Source organism: Micropterus dolomieu, linkage group LG03, assembly GCF_021292245.1.
Source record: "Micropterus dolomieu isolate WLL.071019.BEF.003 ecotype Adirondacks linkage group LG03, ASM2129224v1, whole genome shotgun sequence".
Taxonomy (NCBI): domain Eukaryota; kingdom Metazoa; phylum Chordata; class Actinopteri; order Centrarchiformes; family Centrarchidae; genus Micropterus; species Micropterus dolomieu.
Window position 1 is genome coordinate 25431216 of NC_060152.1, and position 11145 is coordinate 25442360.

At 41.8% G+C, this 11145-nt stretch overlaps 2 protein-coding genes across 3 annotated transcripts; one reads left to right on the forward strand and one right to left on the reverse strand.

Annotated features, from left to right (window-relative positions):
• Positions 1-650: 650 nt before the first annotated feature.
• zgc:101716 (uncharacterized protein LOC492784 homolog) lies at positions 651-5197 on the forward strand. Of its 2 annotated transcripts, none has more exons than XM_046043991.1 (8): positions 651-895; positions 1476-1577; positions 2535-2678; positions 3444-3494; positions 3619-3763; positions 3972-4101; positions 4256-4388; positions 4469-5197. In XM_046043991.1, exons 1-8 carry the CDS (start codon positions 791-793, stop codon positions 4664-4666), a joined length of 1008 nt encoding a protein of 335 aa, XP_045899947.1. In that variant the 5' UTR covers positions 651-790; the 3' UTR covers positions 4667-5197. The 2 variants fall into 2 exon arrangements, with proteins under 2 accessions (XP_045899947.1, XP_045899948.1); XM_046043992.1 differs by having other exon boundaries at positions 652-895; positions 4490-5197.
• On the reverse strand, positions 4853-11031 carry LOC123967750. Its single transcript, XM_046043977.1, has 6 exons — positions 9729-11031; positions 9450-9584; positions 9242-9360; positions 8950-9117; positions 7487-7611; positions 4853-7305 (listed from the first exon to the last, which is right to left on the reverse strand). Exons 1-6 carry the CDS (start codon positions 10045-10047, stop codon positions 6114-6116), a joined length of 2058 nt encoding a protein of 685 aa, XP_045899933.1. The 5' UTR covers positions 10048-11031; the 3' UTR covers positions 4853-6113.
• Between the last annotated feature and the right edge of the window lie 114 nt (positions 11032-11145).

Sequence of the window (11145 nt, forward strand, 5' to 3'; positions counted from 1 at the left end):
ACCACCCCATTAGTAATTAGTTTTAAATTGTCCAACCTACTCTAACACATTCCTCTTATTTTGTAATGTTCATATGTTCAGTCTGGTAATTGAGCTTTTTCTTGCCGATAAAGCCAATTTAAAAAGTATGATAACATGTTGAAATAGAGCTTCTTTGCTTTTTTGGTAGTTCCTCGGTTACTGTTTCATACCTGTAATATGATGATAACATGATACTAAAATTATTGGCTTATTAGCAATGATATGTTATAATAAATATAAGTCATAAATATGATATATGGTTTGTCTCAAATTTACAAAAATTGAAGGAATCCATTTATGAATCAGATGACCGCCCATATTAATTAAACATTTTGTATACCTTTGCTGATTTAATACAGTTGCATTTACAGCCTTTTGATTTACTGTGTTATTTCCTCTGCCTGTGGGTTAACTTTTTAGGGGGGACACTATGCAGACGCACACTTGCCATTCACAACATCTGTTTTTTGGATACCAATATCAAGTCTAAGTAAAAGTGAAGATGCAAATGAACAATTTATTCTCTTATGTTGATGTGTGCTTCATGCGTCACAAATTTCCACCATCGGCCGGAACCTTTCTGCCCGGAACTAATATCCCTGGACCCTGTATGACTCGTGCACTTTACATTTGCCGACTGTGTAGACACGAGCGTGTAAACAAACAGCACATTAGCTGTGTGTTTTTTTTAAATATACAGTCTATGGTTTTCAGACACGCGTACCTGTTGAAATCGGGGGATTAACTTAATCTTCTTTTCCGGGTCCGGATGGAGGTATTCGGGAGCACGTTTGACGACTCGGTGTTTTTGGAGGCGAGAGACCGAGTGTCGGTGTCTCTGTCGTCTTATAACGCCAAACTGTGTGAACCCGAGGTGACAGACTCCGACTTCACTGGTTACATTAACGTTACATAAAGCTGTACGTGCTGTACCGTAATGTGGACGAAGTGAGACTGTCTTGAAGGCTTAATGCCTTGTAATAATCATCATTATAAATAAAAAAAGACGCTGCTAGCTAACGTTAGCTCAGGTTGATTAAACTCGCTTAGACAGGTTTTGCACACTTGTCTAAATATAAATATCACATCACATAACAAGAAAAAAAGAAAGCCAAAAGAAAGTATTAATAGAGTTTCTGATGGGAAATTGAACACATTTACAACATTTAATAAAATAAACAGCATAGATAGCATGTAACTTAAACAAAGTGGTATACACTACTATTGAAGCATACACACAGTTAGCTAGTAGGTTGCTGTAAGATAAAGTATATTCAAAATGTAGTTTCTTCCTTGTGATTGTGTCTAAATGCTTATTTTGGCAGCAGAAATTGATGAACCTATTTCTAATGATATGTAATTTCTTAGTTTCTGTATTCGGGGGAAGTTTTTAAGATTGCTCCGGGAAGTGTTTTAAAATTGTCCTGTTTTTCTCCTTTTGTATGTCTCTACAGTGGTTTTGTGGGAGTACCGCCCTCGATACAGATGATCCTTTGGAGAAGCAGAAAGTCTTTAAGTTTAGAGGTGACTTGGCTGTGAGACAGGGGAACTATCAGGTAATAAAACATTCAACAGACAGTCAAATACTTTTGTAGTAATATGCAGACAAATTACCAGTGAAGTTGGACTAGATTAGATAGATATTCATTAAAATATCTAATTGCTGTTGGAATAAAAGGCCTTCGGATCCATTCAGTAGAACACCAGGGCATCTTCAGTCGGCCACTATTGTCCTAAGGACACTGTGGAGTGGATGATCTACAAGAATCATGATATTGTTTAGTTTGGCACTCATTCTCTTTTCTAAGATGAGCTTGCTTTACAAATCAACTTGTTGATCCTATTTCTATGGTCTAAAGTAATGCTGCCTTTCCAACAAAGACAAATAAGAAAACTGGTCATAGTGCCTTGATTAAAAAGTATAAAGCAGATTTCTGCTCACATCAAAGGGTCTTAATTTCCTCAGGAAAAAAAGCCTTGACTGGGCCTGCTTGAAAACAATGTCGTAGTGTTCTTTTTACAATTTAATTTGCTTTCAAGACAAACACCAAGATACTTATAAGACGGGACAGTTTCGATTTACTGATCACAGGAAGAACCTCCTCCTTCTTCCTCCTAAAGTCAATAATCAGCTCTTTTGTTTTCCCAACATTTAGTTGGAAAAAGTTTGACTCACACTAATTCACAAAGGAGGCAAATTCATTTTTAAAGGCCTAGTCATCACTTTGATGAAGAAGTTGGTGGCAATTTACAGAAAAAGAAGTGGAAGCTCTCAGCTCATTGTCCTTTAGAAATGTACATTTGAAGAGCCAACTAAATGTTCAGCCTTTATATTTATTATAATTAGCCTCACGGATTTGACACCATCATTTCCAGACAACATGAAAAAGACTGCTGAATGCACATTTAGCCATCTCATACTGAATCACTTCGGGGGGAAAAAACAGGTTGAATTACATTACATAGCACGTATACAGCTGTTGCCTTGTTTCTGCACTCACGGTGTGGCCCAGAAAGCCTTGGATGCATACAGCAGCTGCCTGGAGTGGATCGCTGACAACAACCTTACCATCAGAAGAGATGTGCTGGAGGGAATGGCGCGATGCTGCACCAAGCTGGGACAGAAAGAGAGGGCGCTGGATTTGGCTGACATACTGGTAATTCTTCTATGAGCTTTTCCTGAAAGATTGTCCATGCAGAACAGTGTCCCATACAAGTGACTGTAGCTGGAGCAACCTGCTGTCATTGTGAAATCCTTTATATATCACTTGGTGTTATAAAAAAAGATTATTTTGTTCATTTAGATAACATGTATATTTGATTTTACTGCCATAAAATACTATTAGTACAGAATATGGTATAAGTATGTGATAACACAATTTTGACATACTCCACTCCAGCGCCACTAATGGTTGTTTGATACTGGTTGGGAGTAAAATCGGCCACCTTGCATGCCATGGACAAAATGTTTGCATGTAATCGATCTAATCTGAAACCATTAAAGGCAAAAAGAATAGATATTTTGTCTGATGTAGGAAGTGAACAGTAGGTCAGTAAAGGTAGAGGTGATTATTGTATTTATAGTGTGTGTATTATATGTTACAACACACTATAAATATAACAAAGATTTGTTTAAAATACACATCTTATAACATTTATATAACTCCTGACCATTTCTCAGAGCATCATTTTAATTTTATGTGTCTCTTAAATTGTGGATGTTTGTTTCCCCACTAGGATATTTGACGTACCACCCCTGAAGACTTTGCCGTCTATGAAATTATAACAAAAATAAAGCTGAAGTTGATGAAATGTTCTCTGGGATAGACAGACCTATCTGAAGGAGCAAGTTTTAGTCTACTAAAATGACTTTGAGAAATCAGTCTGAGCACAGTAGTAATGCGTACGTGATCTTTCTCCAGAGCAAAGAAGCCTCCAACACCAGTCATCTGACCAGCCTCCTGCTGCTCAAGGTCGGCATTAACCCCCATGCACAGATACAAACACATTGCCCCGCTTTTTGTTGGTTACAAATCATTCTGGGGATAATGTCACGTCAACGTTGCTATTTAATTAAAATATAAACTTTTACTAAAGGTCAGCATCTACCAGCATTTTGGAGGTGTGGGATCAAAGATGTCATCTCTGCAGCAGCTGTGTAGCCTGCTGCCCTTCAACCCCTGGCACTGGTACAACCTGGGGCAGACGTGTCTGCAGCAGCTGGAGCGCGACAGAACCACGGGTAGGACAAACCTCCTTCCCTCTCTCATGTGACATCCATATAATTTCTTAAAAGTCAGTCTTATAAAGGTGAATTGTTGATTTTTTGGTTTTTTTATGGCAAATAAACGCTCTTGTTCTTTTTTTTTTTTAGCAAGTTGTTGTAACAAACATGTAGATGAAAATGACATGATTTGTCCTCTTGGTCTGCTGTATTTATCTTTACCTAGGATCGTGTTCTCCACAGAGGTGTGAATCAGGAGGAGAGCAGAATGATGGAGAGTCTGAGGAACAGGAGGAGGCAGAGCTCGATGAGGACAGAATATGGCTGAAAGCGTGCACCTGTTTCATCAGGACGAGGTACAGTATTTTTTACATTTCTTAAAACATCAACTCAGTGACGAGGTGTTCTGTGATGCCCCAATTGAATGTGTGCCCAAATGAGAGTCGAGGATTTATGATCAGATGTAAATCAGTCTCTGAATGTCTCCTTTGTTTTGGCTATCTCCGTCAGACTCCTGTTGAGAATCCTTCGGCAGCAGCAGTCTTCCTTTGTTTTGAAGCGCAGTGAAAGCACCCTACAGGCGACAGATGAGGCGATACAGCGCCTGAGTCCCAAAGAAACTACCCTGCAGTCTCTCACTGAGGTGAGGGCATGCTCCTGGTTTTGTGCATACACGCTGTATCCAGGCCGGTGGGTAGTTTTTACACAGTAACACACTTTCAGTTTCTCTCTTCCATTTCCCAGGTGATGTCAGAGGACCTGATCCCGGAGAAGATGAGGGAGGACTACCAGGATGGGGAGAGTCTATCCAGTGTGTGTGTGCAGAGCTTCAGGGAGCGCTGGTGGAACAAGGTCTTACTGGCAGGAGTGTTAGAAACTGACGGCCGTCAACATAAGATGCAGACAGACACAAAGTCCTGATGCTCCAGTGATGCCTGTTTACAGAGAGGCTGGCAGACAGGAAGGGACTGAAGAACACGCTGCCGATGGTCCCGTCACTGTATAGATCCCATCAAAGAGACTGGATGAACTGAACGCCAGATCCAGCTCCTAAAACACTTACTGATATCACAACAAGACGCCATACATGTGGAAATACTCACAAAGACAGGTCAAATGCTAACTTTTAATGCTGTCAGTCTCAAAAATACCATGACAAAGCACACTATTCAAAAGTATAAATCTCATTCTTTAAAAGGTAACTTTCTCATGTTTGCTTCTCCACCCAAGTGAAGTCGAGGGAGAACTGCTCAGTGAACGTAGTCATAGTTAATCCTACAGTATCAAACACAGACCTACTGATGTTTCATCCACTTCACACTGTGTGCTATATGATTAATGACAGTGATTATGTAATGCAGGAAACAATGTGAGACATTTTAATTATTTTAAAATGTAAGTTTTGCCTTAACGTGTTCATATTTTAAAATGAATAAAAAAATTACATTTTTATGAAATATTCGAGCATTTTGTGCAGAAGTTACCGTAATGACATTTTGAAATGTCATAGCAGGAAAAACATGGGTATGTTATATGCTAATGTTATTAGTTCCACCTGTGCTTCTGCTATGACAAAATATCTGCTGTGGGAAAGGCCTATTTTTGTAACACTAATGATTTACATGTTTATCCCCACAGTTTAGGAGCTGTCTGCCTCCTCACATTTGCGGGTCCCAGACCTAGCTGGCACCCTTTTTCACCCCTCAGTAATTTTCCTCTATTATACACTTTTCACTTTAGCAGTAATATAGCCAGCTGGTCTAAGGTTTTTTATAGCAGAATAATAAAACATGGAATTTCTATAAAAGAATGAACAGTGAAAAAGCAGTTAGTAAGGAGCAACATATCTCTTATTACACAGACCTACACAGCTGTTTTCACTTCACTGATTACACCTGTTCAGCAGCACTGTCCGTGTGTACAGACATTATAATTGACATCTCCCTCAGAACTCCCAGCAGCACCCCACCCAACATCAGCCTGAGCAGAGGTCTAATTAGCTGAATATGCCTGTTTGGGTGTGCAGGGCCTACGACAAAGGAACACTACAAAGTCACTTGAATCCCCTGCTAAAGTCTAACATTTAATAAGTCAAAAGCCTTGATTGTTTTGCTAAATGCAATGTATATATATGTGTGTGTAATGCTACACACAAAAGTTGTGCACACATCTCTCATCTCAATTTTGTAGAAATAAGAATACACTTGTTCAACATAAATTTGTAAGCTTTACACAGGAGAATATACTGTAGATTTCACATTAACAGATGAATACACTCTTTCATTGACATGTATGATTATATCTCCGGCTGCATAATAAGGGAAATTTCTGTCAGGTCCTGGTTATATTTGGGTTACAACCTGCTCCATTAAAGCCTGCTGAGTGTATCAGTCATGCTCATGCTCCTTCCTAATGATGTATTCTTGCTGCTTTGAAACGGCCTCCAGCCCGCCTCTCCACCCGGATTCTGTCCCGTCCCGTATGTGGCGGTGAAGGAGCTCTGGCGAGCCACAGGTCTGGGTCTTGCAGCGTGACTCTGGGGCATCCAGTTTAGTCTCGGAGGGGGCTTCACCTGCTGGGAGGTGTGAAGCTGTAGATGCAGTTTGGGTCCTGTGCCTGGTAAAAACAGCTTGGAGTCCGGGCGGATCTGAGGTCCTAGATGACTTCCCATGGCTGTCGATGCTGGCTTTGAACCTGGAGTCTGTGTGGGTGGGTGTGACAGGAGGGGGGGTGGGTGGTGCCTCTGGCGCTGATCTTGCCTCCTGGTTTCTAGAGAGGACATTTGTAGCCCTGATGTGTGTGCTCTTGGACTAGTTAAAGGGAACCACAGGTCTGTCCCTACTTGTGTTTGCTGTGATGTGGAAGGAGACGGGACTTTGGCATTATCAGACAGAAAGACCATCTTTGGTTTAAAGTTTAGTGAGCAGTTCCATTGTCGTCTTTGTGTATTAAGACCCGCAGCAATCCCTGAAGGCTTTGTCAATCGGTCTCCATTCCTCTGCTGAAAGAAAAAACCTTCAGTACCCACATTATGCTCAAGATTTGAATTTATCTGGAAGGGTGTTTGATAACGGAGAGTCCTGTGCTCTCCGTGTGCGGGGGAAGAAGTGTTGAGGGGGCCAGATGCTTGAACCCCTGCATTCTTTTCAGCTGTAGTGCTGACTGTAAGGCTGGTAAGCTGAGACTGAACGTGTGAGACTTGGGTCTGACTGAGAGGCTTTGAGTGACTCTGGATGTGGTTTTGATTCTTCTCCAGAGGTTCCACATTTGTTTGTCCATCATGCTGGGTGCAGACAGCTCCCACTGTATGTTTAGCCTTTCCCATAGATTCATTCTGCAGTGCTCCTGGTTGGACCAGAGGTTTTGGGTAGAGTTGTGGAGGCTTTCCATGCATCTGTGCACCAGGGAGAGTGCGAGGCACAGTGATATAAGTGACAAAACCGGGGACTGGTTTGGAGCTGGAGTATAGCCTGTGGAATTCCTGATGGAAAGGTATGATCGCGCTGCCCCTTAAAAGAACAGCAAGACCACGATGGACCTGCCAGGAGAGCCAAGAGAAACTGAGGACACAACAGACGCACACAGCATTAATGTTTGTGCAGAAAACTAAAAAGAGAATATACAAAGGTAATGCTGACAAATAAGATATACATGTACAAGAACACAAACATACATATAACAAGATTTGCTATTTCAATGTGTGTTCATGTGCATACACACTGTGCGTGCATGTTTGTGTACCTGTAAGAGCCAGTTAACACCTCAGTCCAGTCAGCGATGACAAAATTCTCAGCAACCTGGCCAGTCAGCTTCCTGCCTGTCTTGGCACAGTAGGTCTGTCCATCCACACTGCGTACTGACAGTTTCTATACAAATATACATACACACACACACACAAGATTTTCAATATGTATAATTTATCAGTTTTTCACTCGTGGAGGAAGCCAGCTAACTAGCCGAGAAGTTGTGATTGTAATTTGATATATTTTTTTTTTTTCAATATCACATCATTTTATTGCACATCAATAAATGTGCAGTTATTTTGCACTAAACACCTACAGATCTCTATCAACCTATCATCCTTTCTGCAGGTTGCTTTCCCTCTTGTTTGAAAAACAAAAAAAACCCTTGGCCCCCAATGTTTTATGAAATTGTAGGCCCATTTCCAAGCTCCCATTTTAAAAAAGTTGTTTACGACTGTTACCCTTTTTTAAGCAAAAATGAAATATTCCTAGAAATCTTGTTTTAGGGAGCACCACAGCACAGCATAGGCTCTTGTAAAAGTTCACAATGATTTGTTGCTAGTTTATCAAATGTATCACAACAGTGACTGCCAAGGTCCAATAACATCTTGGCACGTATTTAAAATAAAACTGTCCTGTGACACATTTGGATCCAAAACTATGGTTAAAAAAACAAACAGATTTTGTACATTTGCTTGTATACAGTACACATTAAGCTCCAGCACAAAGTCACCAGTCATTTGGGTGACATGCATCAGCAGCAGCACTGTGTTCTCAAAAAGTACCCTGCTTTTTCCAAGCACAGACTCCTGTGCTTCATCGCCATGCTGACGATCAAAGGTTGGCTTGTGAAAGAGAGCAAGAAAAGAAGGTAGCGTAATGACACCAAGAAGACAGCAGCAGGGCAATCACGTACAGTCTGGTGCTTCCCATGTACAGCATGTGTCTGGTGTTTGCAGGGAAGCTGTATCTGTTTGGTTAGTAGATACAGAGGATGACTAAACAATGCTAATGACCTAGAGTGGATGAAGGACTCCAGCTGACGTCACATCCATCCCAAAAACTGAAGCTTAGACGCACCTTTGTTTAGGCTATATATTCTGTGCGAAAGGTTACGTTTGGATTTTGTGAGTTTTTAAACCTGAAAAGCTGCTATCCTGGTGTGTGTGTGTGTGTGTGTGTGTGTGTGTGTGTGTGTGTGTGTGTGTGTGTGTGAGAAGGCGAGGCATGTACTGCAGCTGAATGACCCTCCGGTGCAGGGCTTGGCTGCAAAGGAAAACCTGGTAGTAAAGAAGTTGATAAAGTGCTCCTTAAAGTATAAAAGGTCCCCAGATAGCTAAATGCATTTCCAACTATTTTGATGCAGTCTGATTAGGTCACAAGACCAAGCTTAGGTAAAAACAGAATGAAGCCAGACTCAGACACGCTGGCGGTTGGAAGGGGGATGATGAACAGACTCACAGGAAAGTTTTTGCTGTTGAGTTTGAGGTCCTGCCACATGCTGACAAACAGGTTCAGGTTGAGATGATCCAACAGCAGATGAACAGACACATTCCTCTTTCTGCTCGCCTCCAGAAGATCACACAGCAGCTCTACGTCACTGAAGCTATCCATCACTATGGCCAGGTCCTACACACACACACACACACACACAAACAATGTATCTGGCTTTTCAGTACATATCATCCCCACATGTACAGGCATGTATGTCACGTTCCTTTCTACACACACACACACACACACACACACACACCATTCCAGCATTTCTGATGAACTCTCTGACCAGGTCTTTCATGCCGGCTGCCCTGCTGTCACACTGGAAATAAACCTCAGTGTTGGGCTTATTCAGGACAGGATGGGACCACATCACATCTGGAAGGGACACAAACATTATCAGAGATGACATTGGCCAGACTTGCAAAATAATTTGCTTCTATGAAGGTTTCGTACTCGTGTAATACCTTTTAGGCTGCTCAGGTCCAAACTTGCCACACTAGGATCTCTGTCTGTGGACATCGCAGGACATCGTGTGGCAGACTCGGAGCCAGCAGACAAGCTCTCAAAGTCTTTGTCATTACCAGATGCACCAGGATAAGCTGCGTAAAGCACAAAAGCTATGATAAATTAAAAAGTAATACCACCTGAAAAAAGATTATTTACCCAGAGAATCAATCTGATGGCATCTTCTGCTTTCAAACACAGGCTTCAGGACAAAATGTGTAAAAAAACCCATGTACAACCTGTGCTGCCGTCCTTCCCATTTTCTACGATGTAAATCTTCTCCGGCTCTGACAGAAAGTCCACTTCCCCCTCTGCATTCAACACCTTGTGGTACCCCTCTAAGCCCCGGCTGAGCAGGGAGTCCACTGCCAGTCGAGCACTCTCATTGTGGCTCAGGTCCAACGTGGGTCTGCTGGCTATAAAGTCATAGTAAGAGGAGGAAGAGAAAGGGATGCGGAGGTCTTGAACCCGTCGCCTCACTTTCCCCAGTGGTTTCGACCTCCTGTACCACAGCACGGACACACTGCTATCATCCATGGTAGACGGACTTGTATGCATGTCTTGTTTACTTGTCAGTAAGTTGAACAACAAGCAGGCCGGTGTTAAAGCTGCGCATGATCCTCAGAGCCTAGATGAGACCTGCATTCCTCTGACAGTAAAGAAAGAACTACTGGTTGAAGCACACACAGAAGTAAAGGACAAAATTGTAGACCTGCCCCTGCTTAGGGCAAGATGGTTTCAGCAGTGATGAGGTGTGACAGGTGAGACCTGAGAGCAAAATGCAGTTGTATGTTGCTGTGACCTCCCAGGATCTAAAAACAGAGAATACACAGGAACGTATGTCGAAGTGTAGCAAATATTCATGCATCTTTACGTGCATGTCGTCATGTGTGATGCAGCAGGTGATTTAGTGAAATCTGGCTTCAAGACATACCTATACATTTACGAGGCACCAAGAGTGTTGATCAAGCTGGTCAGCAATGATATGACAAAAAAATGGACTGATCTTGCGGTTTTCCTTCCAGGGCCTGAGACTGAGTGATGCAGAGCAGGTGAGCACAGATAAAAGATGGGTGGAGGGAAAGAACAGAATGAGTGACAGGAATGGGGATGGCTGTCATTTCCACTCATGTCAAGCAACACCTGGGTGCTTATAGGACCAACAGCAGAGACAAGACAGTTGCAGGCACACCCAGGCAGAGGTACACAGGCCCTCATCTGTTTTTACAGTAATTACACTTAGGCTTCATGGCCGTAGCAAAGTCCACCCAGATCTGTGCCTGTATTTTTCTTCACTCTATTTATATAAACCAAATTGCAGATTGTGTTAAGCAGAAACACAGACCACGAACACTCCCTAAAGTATACAATCAAAACATGATACCTCTAATACTATTTAAATTATAAAGCTTGCAGTGGAAGTCCCTTGAAACTGGATTTGCATATTGCATGTTGTATATTTTGTAAAACTAAACTTCTACGCAATATAGGAAATAGCACCTGGAGCTCCTTTCCTGCATGCCGACGTATAAAATGATCATTTCATTAATTTTCAAAATATGTTTGAATGGATACCAAGAGTTTGGAGAGCTGCATTACACATCAGTTACTGCTACAATCACTGTGCTGTTGCTTAACAAACAATAACAGAAATGA

Coding starts and splice junctions, on each gene's coding strand:
- zgc:101716 (XM_046043991.1), top strand. CDS start 791: ATGGAGGTATTCGGGAGCACGTTTGACGACTCGGTGTTTTTGGAGGCG. Junction 1,578..2,534: donor TGAGACAGGGGAACTATCAG/GTAATAAAACAT, acceptor GGTGTGGCCCAG/AAAGCCTTGGATGCATACAG. Junction 3,495..3,618: donor CCAGCCTCCTGCTGCTCAAG/GTCGGCATTAAC, acceptor CTTTTACTAAAG/GTCAGCATCTACCAGCATTT.
- LOC123967750 (XM_046043977.1), bottom strand. CDS start 10,047: ATGCATACAAGTCCGTCTACCATGGATGATAGCAGTGTGTCCGTGCTG. Junction 9,361..9,449: donor GGACCTGAGCAGCCTAAAAG/GTATTACACGAG, acceptor TGTCCCTTCCAG/ATGTGATGTGGTCCCATCCT. Junction 7,306..7,486: donor GTGTTAACTGGCTCTTACAG/GTACACAAACAT, acceptor TTGTGTCCTCAG/TTTCTCTTGGCTCTCCTGGC.